A 15,211-nucleotide genomic window follows, 5' to 3' on the forward strand; every position below is an offset into this window, starting at 1 on the left:
TTGTGCTGTGTGTTGTGGCTACAGAATACGACAGAAAACTGGGATTATCGTCTTTATAAAACTCAAACAAGGAAATGTACAAGTACAAATGTACACGTTTGGACTGAGGCCAGCTGTGGACGATATCAATCACTGGGCAAAAAGGAGACACGGTGAGAGACTCCAAATCATCCATTAAACAGTTCAGATTGAACTTGTTTTCTTTTTCAGTAACTACAATCTTCAATGTTAAAAATAAATACTGACCGAAGAACTACAACACCTTAACAAAGTAGTTCAAGCAGTAAATACTGCCGTAAGCAACAAAATGTAGTCAAAAATACAAACCTCATAGTCAACATTATGCCTTTTCATCCACTTCTCAAACACTGTCCTGTTTCTGCTTAACAGCTCCCTTATGGCTGTGCACAAACATCACTTTGGTTATAAATCATAGACACGTTTCCTTTTGCTTATCTTCATACGTGTACATTCATTGGGCAGGTAGCTTTAACGTTTTCACCACTGGAATTCAATTTATTTGGTTTGCCAACTGTCGAGTAAGTGCTTCCAACCACAAGAGGGAGCCATTGTTCATAAATGTGTACTGTATGTCATTACAGGCCCGCAGTCTGACCGCCATATTAGATTGGCCCGTGGTCATTCAATCGTCAATTTTTGTGCTTTTGTTTGCTGCTTAAGTCACACTGGCATTAATAATAATAATACATTTACTTAAGGTAATTTTCACTCAAAAAGAATAAACACGAGCGGTTCCACATTGGAACTATTTGATCTCTAATCTCACGATATAAAATTCACTCCGAATATTTTGTAGGAGGTACAGAGAACTTCACTTTTGTGACGCTGTCAGTAAATACAGCCCCCTCCGGTGATGGCTACAATTGTTATAATACACTTTCAAATCCATTTATATAGCCAAGAGATGTTATGTTAGTGCTCTTTAAAGTAAAACTCAAACATTTTCAAAAGAGTAATAAAAAAAACATAGCGTGCCCTGCTGGTGGTTGGAAAAAAATAGCCTGCAGTTATTGTTTAAGAGGAAATAGTGATTCAAGTAAAAGTAAATAAATGGGATGTGTGTACATTTAAGTCGGGTGAGCCTGCTCACTGCTTGGTATATACAGGTGCATTTAGATACATTTAGATAGATGGGTGCACAAGGAGGGATGACCTGTCAATTTGTCCTGACTGTTAATCCAAATAAGGTTACAACCCACTTACAGGGACAGACCATGTCATACAGCAGAAAGTAACAGACAAGTTTTAAATAAGTTTTTAGTTTTACAACTTTAAAAAAGTAAACTATCCTCGCAAAACTGTACATATCGGTGAAAAAACATAGACAACCACACCTGGTTGTTACTGGCCTTTGGCTCTGTAGCCAAGAACACCTTCACACTTTAAAAAGTCACTGATTTAGGCAGCTGCTGTCCACCTGGGGGCATCCTACAAAAGCCTGGGCTGGGCTGAACCAAAGGTGCCCTCACTGTAGACTGTCCTAGAGGCCGAGAATTACCCGGGGGTGAACCGGTGTACAAGAGGGGTGCTGGGAAGGCAGAATGGTTCCTGCGACCCCTGGAGAAAGGCTTATGGTAACTGGGAGAGGCGGCCTTTTGTGTGTCTGAATACATGCTGGTGTCACCTCCATATTCAGGTTCCTGTGGTAAACTGGTGGAAGGGTAGAGTGAGGAAGGAGTCAGAGAAGGAGACGGAGGGATGAAGACAGGAGGTGCTGAAGGAGGGTGCACAGCAGGGGCAAAGTCTCCGTTATTGCTCTGAACGCTGAATGTCTCCTCAGGAGTGGAAGCCAGTAGTTTCTCCGCACAGCGCTCATCCTCATCAGCCTCGGACAGGTTGTCGTACTGGGAGACGTTGGACGGTCGCCGGTCTCCTGCAGGGGCAGGGACGTAGAGTGAGACTGGGAACTTGGACGGCTTTGGAGGAGCCAGTCTAGGAGAAGAGTAGGAGGAGGAAAAAGTAGTACAAGACGAAAGTTTTGAGGAGGAAATCTTTTTCTGCTGAATATCAACAGCCACTGGTGGTTTTGGAAATGGCTTGATTTGTGCGATCAAAGGTGAAGCTGAGCGGTGAGGAGAGTGACACCGAGTCTCTGGAGCGCCCTCCTTCTTCAGGCCAGGTGATTCACTGCGGTGCTTTCGCTGTTCAAACTGCTCAGGGTAACAAGGAGGAGGAGGTGGCAGAACTGGAAGGTCCATGATCTCCTTCTCTGCCTGCCTACTGAGTATATCCAGATCAGGAATCTCGTACGGTGGAGGCCATTCCACAGGTTCCTTCATCGTCTCTGTGTCTCCACATCCTGCTTTAGTTTGTAATTTGTCCGTAGCCTGGCTTCTCTCTGGGAGTGACTCCTTCCCAGCTTTGTCGGTCTCCACTGTAACTCGAGGTGTGTTGGCTTTCGGAGGTAAGGGGGGTGCTCTAAAAGGCCTTATGGGAGATGGTGTTCTTTGTGTGTGCACTACAACTGGATCTGGTGAAGGTAATGAAGGAGTGTTGGTCCTGAGGATGCAGACTTCTGTATGATGAGAAGACTGATGCTGGGTGTTGTTGTCTGTGTGTCTGATCTCTTCTTCTTTTTCATGACTGTTGGGCTGAACGTTCACTTCCAGAGGCAGTGGCAGGAGGAGGACAGGTCTCTCCTGACCCAGAGGTTTCTTTGGTAGTTCATCTGATTTGGCTTAATGGAGAAAAAAACAAAGATGTGTCAACAAAGAATGACAACAATGCAGCTTTTAAAGGTTAAAAAAGGTGATGGTAGGAGACCACCACTGCACCTGGAAGAATTTGGTCCAGCTTTTTACTGCGTAGGTCAGAGATGGCAACTTGTAACTCTTCAACCACAACATCATCAGGATGGAAAAAAGAAGTCTCCAGCTGCTCCTGAAGGAACTCCCGCAGGTCTTCTAACTGCAACTTCTGCAGACGCTCTGATTGGACGCAACGTGCAAACAAAAGGAAGCAGAAGGAATTAATTTGAAATTGCCTGACTTGCCTATGCTGAGGCAATGCTTATTAATAGGCACTTGAATATTATTAGGTTCCCAGTAAATACGCAGCAATGTGAACACAGCTTCATGAATGTCAACAGCAGCAGTTAGTAATCATAATGAACTGACACCATAATGAACCCTTGTACTGTACTTACTCTTGTGTAACTTCAGAGTCGTGTATGCCATGGCAGTTAACATCTTCTCTCCTTCCAGTAAATAAATGTCCCATAAACGCAGGGTGAGGGTGAAAGGGGTCTGTTGACGTCAGTGACACAGTTGGATCAGGGATTTCAGGGACTACATTAAACAGCCACTAAATATTTACAAGGTCAAAAGAAAAATACTCACTCTTTCGATGAAGCACTGTAGAAACCATTTGGTGGTGTAAATCCCTGTTGCCATCTGCTCCTTGTCCTGTAGAGGAGGAATTAATATGAATTTTGTGATAATAAATCGTAAGAGGCTCAGAACGTCATACAATGAGAAATAACCTCAATTCATTCACTGTAAACCACATGTGCCGGTGTTTTCCCTTTTCTGTGTGTGTGTGTGTGTGTGTAATATAGATAGAAATGTTCCCTAACTCACCAGGTGTTTCTTTAGCTTAGGCAGCATTTTTGAGAGGATCAGGTCATGGTGGGCCTGGAAACGATGCAACTTTGGAAATCCCGGGATGAAAAACCCTAGCAGGGAGAATAAATATAAACTCATGCCTTATTGGGTAAAAAAACAGACATAAAAAAAATTTAATGATGAAAAAATGTTATCTCCATCTCGCCCTCTGTCTCACCATGCATGGCATGCTTGCTGTTTGTTAGGAGCTGAGACAAAGCCCAGAAGGCGTCCTCCTCGTTCAGGTACATGAGTAAGATGGCAGCGATCTGACTCATGCCCTGGCAGTAGCTCACCTCCTGAGGGAACACAGGAGAAGAGCCAGGTTCACTTCAACAGAATGGCTGGGATTATTCATTATTATCAATCCAGTGCAGACACACACACACACACACACACACACACACACTGGAGCTTCTACAGCACCTGAATGTCTGATGTGGTTGTGGATGTGATGGCAGACTGTAAATACGTGTGGTATTACTCCCGACAAGCAGCTGCAGTACATATTATAAACACTTTTACTGAAGCTTGTTAAATATTTACTGTTAGTCCACGCCCACTGTCTCAACAGTGTCGTGTCTTCACTGTACCACCAGTCAATAATTTAAGACGGAGACATTTTCTTTGACATGCACAGATGCAAAAAAAAAAAAAAACAGACACCGATTTACTGCACTACTAATGTGGGTACTTTTTCATCGAAGTACTTGAATATCTCCTCTCCTATGACATAATCTAAAACAGGCGTCTCAATCTCAAATGACCTGTGGGCCTCTGCTGCTGCTGGAGATTAGCGTCTTTGTTTGATGTCAAAATTTTGGCAAAAGATTTGGCAAAATGTAATTATTACTGACATCTGGTTGTGGGCCAGATGTTGGGGGATTAGTGGGCCAGGAGTAGCCCCCCTCCCGGGGCTTTGACACCCCTGGTCTAAAAGGTTTTTAGACCAGGGGTGTCCATCGTCCATCACACTTTTCTGCCTCATCTTTTCTCCCCAGCCTTCTACTACTGACCCAGTTTCTGCTGAGCAGTGTATAAAAATGAGGGAAAAGGAAAAACAGGAACGGCAAAATTCCATTTCCTCTGGCTGAAACACCTTTACCACACAGGAACTGACTACAGGCTCAAAACAGAAAAAACACACTGGTCTGTTTTTAAACATACGTACGTTACTCTGGCCCTGAGCAACACAAAGGTTCAGTGTTTCGCACACATGTTGTGATGAGCAAACAAATGACCCACAAGTATGATTAATAACTTCAAGAGGTATTCAAAGTACACAGATGGAACCAAACTGAACTGGCTTCACTAGAAAAAAAACCCATATTCAATATGACACAGAAGGAGGGACTTGGTCTGAAAACGCCTCAGTCCTGTGTATGGTTGTGGGTTTACTGTCAGTCTGACTGTTAAACTGCTGTGTGCTCATGTTGAGCCACGCTCATGAATAAAAGATCTCACTCACGGCTCTAAACAAGAACAGAAACAGATGAGTTATAAGTGTTTAAATCATTCACCGCAGCACTGTAGAAAACACACTGAACGGTGACTGTTGTAACAGTGGTGCCATTGTAACACCACATTATGTAACAGGCACACGCAGATGTGAACACTTACTGTGTTGTAGACAGAGTAGGCTGCTAGTATGTGAAACAGCTCCTGCTGCCTGAAAACAGAACAGTGGAAAGAAAATCAGTCAAACAGTCATTAAGAGCAACGTGGCCTTTAACAACAGGTTAACACATGTACAGTATAGAGAAGTGTGGCTGAGGTCATAGCTGAGGTCATTAGTCACAACCCTCATGGGGATATGACTAAAGGCATTTGACATTCTTCTTCTTCTTCCTCCTTTAGGATCAATAAGTGTTCACAGTTGCAGGCGGTCTACGTCCTCCAGCCTCGCTGTAGCACCTTCTGTGCCTTAACCAACTGTAATTGATTCATCCACGTTCTAATCTGTTTACATTCATAATTATACACCAATACCATCATATTGTACTACTACCGGAGTACAGTATACATAGGCTCAAACACAGAACATATTAATAAACAGCAGCAGTTCCCAAACTTTTTGGCCGCTCACCCTCTACCAGCAACACATAATTAAAATCAGTGGTTCCCAAAGTGGGGGTTGTGGACCCCTGTTGCAAGGAAGGCGTAGTAGTGCAAATTGGTTTCAATAATATATTGTTTAATTGTGCCACTGTGAGGCAATAGTTGTAAATTTGTGAACACGGTGGGACACCACCATAATCCCATGTACAAAAGAGGAGAGAAAAAAAAAGAGTCTGTAGGTTAGGGTTTAGAGACAGCAGGGAAGCTTTAAATAGCGAGTCTGAGTGTGAGTGAGACCAATCTGACTTGGAAGGAAGGAGTGGGCAGTGAGGAAGGATGGTTGTGTTTTGGTCTGCTTACGTTTAGAAACTTCATCCAGCATTTAGCATTTTAACACAAATTACTAAGCAAAAATGTTTTTTTTATTATGTCGAATGTTGATTTCTTTTTCTTTTTCAAAGTGTTGTGTGTAGTGCGGCTCTGGAGTGGACAGTGGTTTTCAGTTCATGCACTTTTCATGTCGATGCACATTTTTGTATGAATGTCATTTCCTGTGGGGCTCAGAGCTCTGACAGGAAGGCTAATAAAACACTGAGGAGAGGAAACAACCGCTTTAGCTGTGTGTGCGCGTTTGTGTGACGAAAGGGGGGAGGGAGGGCAGGGGTCACACCCTGCAGGATCCACAGTCACGGTAGACCTGAACCTGTAAGGTGACACACGAAACAAAACAAGTATCTCCAACTCTGAGATACTTGTTATTAAAGAGGTCACAGAAAATCACATGACACATGATGTGTGGCTCAGGATTGGTCAGAGGGCGGCGCTCGACCACACAGGTTTAAAAGGTGCAGTGACAAAAATATTTTAAACTTCATAGAGGAAACAGTGAAACTGCTTTCCTTTTCCTACAGGAAACATTTAAATGTGCAGTTAAGGCATTCTTCAGAGTGAAGCTGCAAACTCACTTGACTCCGAAGCGGTACATGAACATGACATGGTTCCTGAAGGTTCTGTTCACGTCCAAGTCAATCTGTCTGATCTCTGTTGAGCAGCTTCGAGCTTGTTGCTTCATTTTCTGCCGGGCCAAGAAACATCAACAAATGTGTCACAAAAACAAAAAACTGAATCTAAGCGGTAGTGTTAGACGTCGTCTGAACCCTTATATCCTTACCTCATATTTACCCTGGTTTTCCCCTTTGACTTTCTCTATGTCCAGAAGCAGGGCCCAGGCCTGGCCTCTGAGCTGCAGAGGGATCCCTTTATAAACGCGCTTCACCAACTGAAACACACACACACAACTGACATGAACATGGACATTCTGAACCTTCAGCATAACAACCAGTGGACAGAGACACAGAGCTGCTTCTCTGCTGCAGCCAATCAAACTGAACGACTAGGTCTCAGTTTTGTCAGTACTCATTTTTTTAAACTCCAGGAAACTGGCTAAGTTAAAAGAGGAAGAAGAAGAGTATTATTAATAGCAGTGGAAAGAAAACATCACAAACTTATCTGGGGACACTGCTGTATATGAGTATGTTTTGTTGTGGTTTGTTGTCTACAGTTACTGAAATCAACACCTTGTCGCTGTTCTTGTACTTGTTCCAGTTCTTCACCATCTTCAGCCACTTCTGCACTCGCTCAAGGCCCTGCTGCTTTTGCTGTGAAACAGATTTAAACGTTGGTTAATTAGAGTCTAATCATGTTTCACTTCACTAATACATTGACCGCCTTAGAACATGTTGCAGAAAATGAAAAATACAAAGAAATAGGGTTGAGCTGAATGCCTACTTCAGCCACGTTTGTTTAATCCATAATTTAGCATAGCATACACAAGAGTCTTAATGTAAGGAGACAAACACATCACTGGAGCTGGGTTAAAAGAAAGTCAATGTTCTGATCAATGACTAATTCTAATTCAAGAGATCAGATAACGATCAATCAATATCATCAATATTTAAATTGTTGTGGGACCAACTGACATTACATCAGAAACTGCGTGAGTTTCTGCGTCTACTACATGAGAAACTGCATCATGAGAATGTGTGTGTGTGTGTGTGAGAGACAGAGAGAGAGATAGATTCTCATGTATACCAAACCGATTGATGGATTACCAGTTAAATTGCCGTGTTATTCTTGAGGAGCCCAAAATAGTGTATATTACTCAGAAACCCATCTTTACATCTGTTACAAATGTGTGTGTGCTGTAAGAGGTGTGATTTCAAGCTGTTCTGACAGCTTTTTTCTACGTTTTTGCCTTCTCTTCCAGAGTTAATTATGAGGAATCAGAGTATTTGAAGCTGGCACTCGTTCAAATCATCCACCCATTGTTTCAAGTGTTGAAAGGACACTGGTCACATTGGATTTGTTAATCTACAGAGATTCCTTCTGTGTCTTTCTCTTAACATTCATACTGCTGTTAATGTATTTGTTATTCATCTTTAGCCACCACTGTTAAAGGTACATGTATTTGTACATGTACTTCACTAGCGTTAGCCTCTGTAGAGCTAAATTGGATCCTAAATGGACTTGGAGGACATTTTTACCCAAACACATTTGACTAAATACACATTTTTAGTTGTATTACGGATTTAATACTATAAACTAATATTATTAAATCAATTTTAAAAATTGGGAACTGTATAATAAGTGGTTCGGGAAATCAACAACAACATCATCCAATGTGTTAAAATCACAGTAAAAATTCCCACCTTCTCTTCTAAAGCGCTGGGTGTCGGTAGTTCTTCTTCACTGGTGTAAAAATAGAAATATTGGCGTATCACACATTAGAAAAGACTCTTAAGAATTTGAAACACTGCAAGGAAGGTGTCAGCGCTTCACTACGATAACTTACTGCAGGAAGCCAAAGCGGTCGATGACCTTACAGATGCTGTAGTCAGCGTCCTCCCATGGGTCAATTTTGACGCCCTCCTGCCTCCCCTGAAAAAAATCAAAACACCCATTGAGAATATTGAATGCACGCAAACTGTTTGGCAAAAAATTCCCATTCTGACCTTGTCATATTTAGAGATGATCTCATTACGTTCCTCTGATATCAATGTGTCTATGTCCTTCTTCATGTCAAAATCTAAAAAAGAAAAAAAAGCTGATTAAAACAAAGACCAGCAGAAATGACAAAACCAAAACAAGCTGTTTATATTCAACAGTTGTTGACCTAAAATACTACCAGTGTATATAACTCTGTAGTGTGTAGCAGTGACCATGTACTGTAAGAATTGAACAATACTGTTACCATACAGCTATATGCATTTCATCCACCAACCTGTTTGTAGCAGGTTGCCTGGCAACAGTCAATGTATTGAAAACACACCAGTGGGAAACAAGAAACACTTTGTTTCTGTGTTGAGAATAGACTGTAGCAAATTTGTGAGTGACGCTTGAACTAAATGGGTATAAAACTCAACTTTATAGGAATTAATGACATCATTTTACTGATAATATCCAAAAAAAAAAAAAAAAACCCAGCAAATAGAGTGTGTGACACTGTGTTGGGACACAGGATACTGCACCTCGGGTTTTCTTTTGAAATAACTGTTATTGCATGCTGCAGGTTCTCGAAGTGAACAGGGAGTGACAACCACAAGGCCATTGTAGTTTCCTGTTAATAAAGTAGTACCTTCAGCTGACACAGTCGTCATGCTATTGAGCCAAGTTTACACAGTAAGTAGTACCTTCAGCTGACACAGTCGTGGACTACTATCATGGAGCTATAAGAGAAGTAACTTACAATTACGTACAGTACCTTATCTACGTATTCAAACAAATAATCATTTAAATCAATGTGTACGCACACATTATTGAATTAATGTGATCTATATGCTCTGGAGTGCTAACAAATTGCATATGAAGAATGTTTTTTTTTAAATTCTGATTTATGTTCACATATCACATAATGCAGCCATTTCCACCTTTTATTTAAGGTCACCTTATTATCCCAGCAGGTACATTTTGGTAAACACTTAACACAACAGGTCACAGGCTGTCCAATATTTCAAGTGCTGTACTTTAAAGCAGTCACAGCAGCCATTAATAAATGCAGAGATTCAAGAGTTAATGACTAAAATTTGCTTTTGGATCATTATGAGATTTACACTTTTTGTTCCCACAAAATACTGCCCGAAAAATAGACTCTTAAGGGATGAATTAATAAGTTCTATCAATCTACTACTAAAAGCTGTATATTTCACAGTTTGCCAAAACAGAGTTGCAATGATCAGATATCAGTTTTACCCCTTTAACTTAGTCTCCAATAATTAGTCACCATTGTGGAAGTGTGCATCACTGCGTGGTACAACCTCCCCCTTAAACAAGTCTGACCCTTTAAATCCGCCTGTAGCCGTACAGCCATGTGCTGATGAGCTGTGCCAGCTCGGCTGTTCAGCAGTTGTCAAGGCTGAATAAACACCCAGGAGACAACAGGCCACGCTGTTCATGCCAGATCAGCACCTCACTGATGTTTGGAGAAAAACCAAATTGTCGTGAAATGTAAATCAAGGTATTGCTAGAGTGATAGAATCAGTAGAAGTAGAAAATAATCAATAAATGAATTGATATATTTGTAGGTGAAATTACCTGAGATTTAAAAACGTGATAAAACAAAAAAAAATCCCTTTCACGACCTTACTGCAACATATGCCTCACCCTGCGAACTACGTCCAGTCGAGCCTGGCAGCATGTGCAGACAGCTGAGGTCTCAGGTGGTGGCTACAGGCATGTGTCACATTCTTTGCAACTTCCACAGCAACTGACGTGTGTGTACGCACTGGGGTGGGATGAAATATCAATTCACTTGTCCTGAGATAAAAGGTAAAATTCACTGATGTAATCAGACAAAAAATTAATAATAGGAGCTCCAACGCATTTTGAGTCAAAGGCGTGTTTTGAGGCTTGTTTTTTCCACGTCGTCAGGTGACAGATGACTGAATTGTTTAGTTTCGCATGAGCAAACAGCTTTCATGAAAGAACCGCTGAGCCCCCCCGTCTAACAGGTGGTCAGCTGAGACCGTAGAGAAAGTGGGAGTAGACTGTTGTGTGCTTTTTCATTTTTTCCCCAGGACAGGTCTGGGTATTTTAACTCTTTGAGGCGTCAGCACTGTAGTAACAGCTGAGTAAGATACAGAGCTTTCACCTCCATAACCAAGAAGCACGACAATGTTGTTTCATTATATGACCACCAACACTGTCATGTACTGAACTATGTAGAGTAGACGTGTGCTGTAGATTTCATTGAGCCTGTGTTTAAATTTGTAGTGCAACACTTCTGTCCACACTTGTCCACACTGTGTTGTTTTCCCATTACTATAAACTACTCAAAACTGTGAATTATTAACCCATGATTTATTTTGTTTTCTTTCGACACTTGCTGTCCACAGACGGTTGTTCTTCAGCTGAGCTTCTAGCTGCTCACTTCCTGTGTTGTGTTTCCCCACTGCTGTTAGTATTGTAAGAAAAGGAAACCACTGACCTCCAACCATTTAAACAACAGGTTCAATGAGAACAATAAGCATGGCAACTAATGCTTATTGTAGTCATGATACAAAAAAAACAAAAAAACAAAAACAACAATTTAATGACTCTGGCCTTACAACATCCAGACATACAGTAACATTTAATAGTCAGCAAGTATGAGTGATGCCTCACTGTGGTAAATTCACATTATCAGTGCTAGCATTTCACCTGTGACTCACTGACACTAACACAAAGAGCACAGTGTCAAACACATTGTCAAACCACAGATTGGTTTAAAAAAATCCCACTGAGAATGGCCCTCTTCAAGTGGTGAAAGGAAGGAAGGTAGGCATCTGACTTAGTTGAAAAGTAACTGAATTATGCAAAAAAAGAAAAAGAACCATCACACATGGAGGAGTACACTGTAGGAGGAAATGTGTGAGAAAAGGAGAGGGGGCGAAAAGGAACTAGTTCTACAAATTGTGATCATATAACGTGAGTAATATAGTGTAAAGTGTTAAATGCATAACTCAGAAAAGGCTGCAATCGCATACATGTATTCTGAAATACATGTAGCGATTTGAGCTGGATATAGAGGTATTTGTAAAAGAAGTATCTGTATATGTTGACCATTTATGAAAACAAGAAGAAGTTATTTGGGAACAACCTTTGATAAAGTGGGTGAAAAAATACTCAGATTTCCATTCAAACTGAGATTACTGTAATGTAACAGTTAAATATCTACTGTATACGAATGTATTGTTAATTAACACTCTGGTTTGTGTGAATATAAAAATATTTGATTTTTAAAAATTTTAATTTAGGTTTTATTACTGCCGAATGATGAGGAGTTTGCTACAGAGGCTGTCACATTAGACCATAAGCCTTCAGGGGACAAACTACAAAACATCTTGTGATTAAGGTTGTAGTGAGGTATGCTATACTGTATCCTCCCATTTCAGTCAAACCCCACTATAACAAGTGTTTCCCAGTCATGATGTAGCCTTGTTTACATGCTTTTGTTAACACTCCACTGATGAACAAGTGCTTTAAATGACTTCATTCACGATTAATTTGCTACTGTGTCGCAAGCAAATTGCATGTGGAAAGCAGTTTAAAGAAGGATTAACAAGAGGATTAAAACATCGTGACTAAGACATTGTTTATTAAAGAAAAATAAACATGTCAAAGTGCATTTATCAACTGGAATCTAACTGTTTGGGCCAGACTAGGTTGGGTGAGGTTAGGTTAGGTTAGGTTAAGGTTAGGCTATCTACATGAGTCATGGCTAGGTTAGGCCAGGCTTAATGAAGTTATGAGGAAGTTATGTACAATGTTTTCTTTTCTTTTTTTTTCAAAAGTGGAACTGACTTTAAACTTCTGTCATGAGTCTAGCTCTGCATGTTCATAGAGACTGTAGAGAACATGAATTAACCAAAGTCGAATTAACAGAAGGCTTCAGTGCTAATGCTAAAGTAAAATGAATAGAATCTCACAGAATTAAAGTTGGGCAAAAAGCACAGTTTATAATGAAACACTAGTTGAAGACCTTATGTTAGAAGACTTGATATCACTCCACAGGAAATCAGTGCAGGCTGCTCCAAGATGGTCCACAGTGTAAAGGAAGATATGGAATCCAGATGGAGTCCATGTCAGGCGTAATGTCATTTAGGTCTGGTATGTAATTCCTGTGTCTTTGTGTTTGCCTGTTAGGATAACTTTCAACTTAGATCTTAGAGTTTTCTGGTGTGCCATGTGTATTTACCAGTAAATTAACTCTTGATCTAACCCATCAAAAAAACAGACATAGAACTACTCCCTTTAATTAATAACAATGGTAATAGATGGTAAGACCGGTTCTTACCATCTACTATGCCTCTGTATATAAATAGAGCCAACGCACCAACGGCATTTTCCTTTGTAGACGTAACAAATATCAAGCCATGCTACTGAGCACATGTTTTGCAGGTGCCAGCACAATAGTCAATTGTTCGAGTCTAAAGACAGCGGTTCCTGTAAGGAGTTATTTAGAGTGACGATAAACTTGCATCACCGCATTGTTTTACTACTACAGCCAACTCTCCTCATGACTGGGCATACAAACCGGAGAGATCACTTTGGAACAGAGAGGACGGATACTGAACTAGACCAATAAAAAAAGGAACATTGAGAAGCAAGCCACTCGATCGTGTTTATAGGAAATTTCATCTTTCTGTTTAATGAAACTCTAATTCTTTTTCTCTTGTTTTAATATGATGGTAATGTTTATGCACAGAAAATAGCAGTGACACAGAGACAGTGTGTCCCACTGGTGAATTATTCAAAGCAGTAGGACTGGACACCAGGATCAGAACAGTGTTTTGCTCAGAGGCTTTTAGTCCTGTTTCATTCTTTGTTAATGCTGGTACAGCTAGCAGTGGGAATCACTGGGTACCTTTATGATTCGTTGACAATTTTGAAGACAAAGGTTAATATTACAAAATTACTATAAAATTATTATTAAATCCAATTTTCCAATGCAATTGTTTATACCAAGTATATTCAAATCTAATGGTAAATAAACAACATTTTGTAGAATTAAAAATTATCAGTGTGAATGAAACAGCATATTGATCTTGTGTAGGACACAGAATTTCTCAGGAAAGACAGTTACAGTTCAATGTTCATTGTTAGTTCATAATTGGACTGAGCAATTCTATGATCGTAATTAGTGATCGCAATAGATTTTAGGTAGATTACGGTAATCACCTGTAATACTACATCCTTAATCAATAGTATAATGTGATCTTTTGTTATAGTATCACAACAGTATCATAAACAGGTACCAAAGAGTTTTATAATCACCCTTTCTCTAACTGTTATTTGGTTTAATCGTCTTATCCTCTAACAAAATAGTACAACAAAACTACTGAAAAACAACTTAAAAAATGTTCAAGTCCTTAGACAACTGTTCTAGTTTTCAGGTTTTATCTTTGAAGCAGAGTCCAATTTAAAGAGGCATCAGAATAAAAGAGGCGAAGACTAAACACAATGACAGAAGGGGGAATTCCAAGATAGCCCAGTTTAGCCTTTACACAAATCCCAAAGGACAAGCAACTATTTAGGTCACTCCAGGAGCTGGCATGCTGATATTCCCAGCAGTAATGCACTTCTCTGCCTGAGTGGCATTCTCCCATCTAATCAGAAATGTGACCTAAATTTAATGACACTGGAGGGGGAATAATTTAGGTAATTTATAGATAAGATAAGATTGCACGTGTGACAGCTATGATGTTGCAGCATTTTCATTTTTAAGCACATTTAACCTCAATTAATATTTTCTTTTCTGAAAATGAAAAAAACAAAAAAACAAAACACTTTCTACCTGGTCTTTCCTTCATCACAGGGCATCACAGTGGTAACATGGCACAGGTTCTACCCCCGAAGTTCTCCCCATTGCAGTATGGAGTAGGAGTGAGGGTAAACCTGAACTGTGGATCTATTTACTACAGTTGAGAACGTTACTGTAGGCCACCCCCTTACCTTAGAGTCAATAGTAAAACCATGGTGATCTAACACCTCTGCACAGAAAAATAAAAAAAACAAAGGTAATGAAAACAACTATTCACACTGTGAAACAGGAGGACACTCCTGAAAATTATATTGCATCTATGTTTGTTGAAAATATAATATTACATATATAAATACGTATATATATATATATATCTATATATATATATATATATATAAATGACCTAAATTACACACAAACCACATGTAAATAAAAGGTACAGTACTCGCACCCTCATACTCATCAGTTACTACTACGCCATGGGGGTCCCTTCTTAAACCAGTCTCATAATACACACATGCACAGTCAAACAGCGCAGGAAAGAGTATGGCTACATTTATTTTCACCGTAGCACAGAAACTCCTGCTGACTCGTTTGTCAGAAATATTGTATTTGTCTTCGTCCACTCCCTTTACATGTCCTCATAAACAATGGCATTAATCAGCTAATGACATGCATGTATTAACACTGTGGGGGGAAATGGAGTCGCCATTAGCAGAAAACACATCTATGA

The 15,211-nt window shown here is 40.2% G+C and overlaps 1 protein-coding gene across 2 annotated transcripts in view; it reads right to left on the reverse strand.

The window, feature by feature from the left end:
• Nucleotides 1-39: 39 nt before the first annotated feature.
• Nucleotides 40-15,211, reverse strand: part of LOC103380372 (USP6 N-terminal-like protein) — a 17,813-nt gene continuing 2,641 nt past the window's right edge. For both annotated transcript variants that reach the window (XM_017032944.2, XM_008312310.3), the window contains exons 2-14: nt 8,693-8,766; nt 8,533-8,618; nt 8,390-8,429; nt 7,259-7,339; nt 6,853-6,960; nt 6,647-6,756; nt 5,244-5,292; nt 3,802-3,922; nt 3,600-3,694; nt 3,360-3,425; nt 3,167-3,266; nt 2,796-2,948; nt 40-2,698 (exon numbers count right to left, since the gene is read on the reverse strand). In XM_017032944.2, the coding sequence (XP_016888433.1) occupies nt 1,404-2,698; nt 2,796-2,948; nt 3,167-3,266; nt 3,360-3,425; nt 3,600-3,694; nt 3,802-3,922; nt 5,244-5,292; nt 6,647-6,756; nt 6,853-6,960; nt 7,259-7,339; nt 8,390-8,429; nt 8,533-8,618; nt 8,693-8,758 (2,370 nt within the window). In that variant the 5' untranslated portion in view covers nt 8,759-8,766 and the 3' untranslated portion in view covers nt 40-1,403. The remainder of the gene's footprint in view (nt 2,699-2,795; nt 2,949-3,166; nt 3,267-3,359; nt 3,426-3,599; nt 3,695-3,801; nt 3,923-5,243; nt 5,293-6,646; nt 6,757-6,852; nt 6,961-7,258; nt 7,340-8,389; nt 8,430-8,532; nt 8,619-8,692; nt 8,767-15,211) is intronic.

The sequence above is a fragment of the Cynoglossus semilaevis genome, chromosome 6, assembly GCF_000523025.1.
Source record: "Cynoglossus semilaevis isolate Cse_v1.0 chromosome 6, Cse_v1.0, whole genome shotgun sequence".
Classification (NCBI taxonomy): domain Eukaryota; kingdom Metazoa; phylum Chordata; class Actinopteri; order Pleuronectiformes; family Cynoglossidae; genus Cynoglossus; species Cynoglossus semilaevis.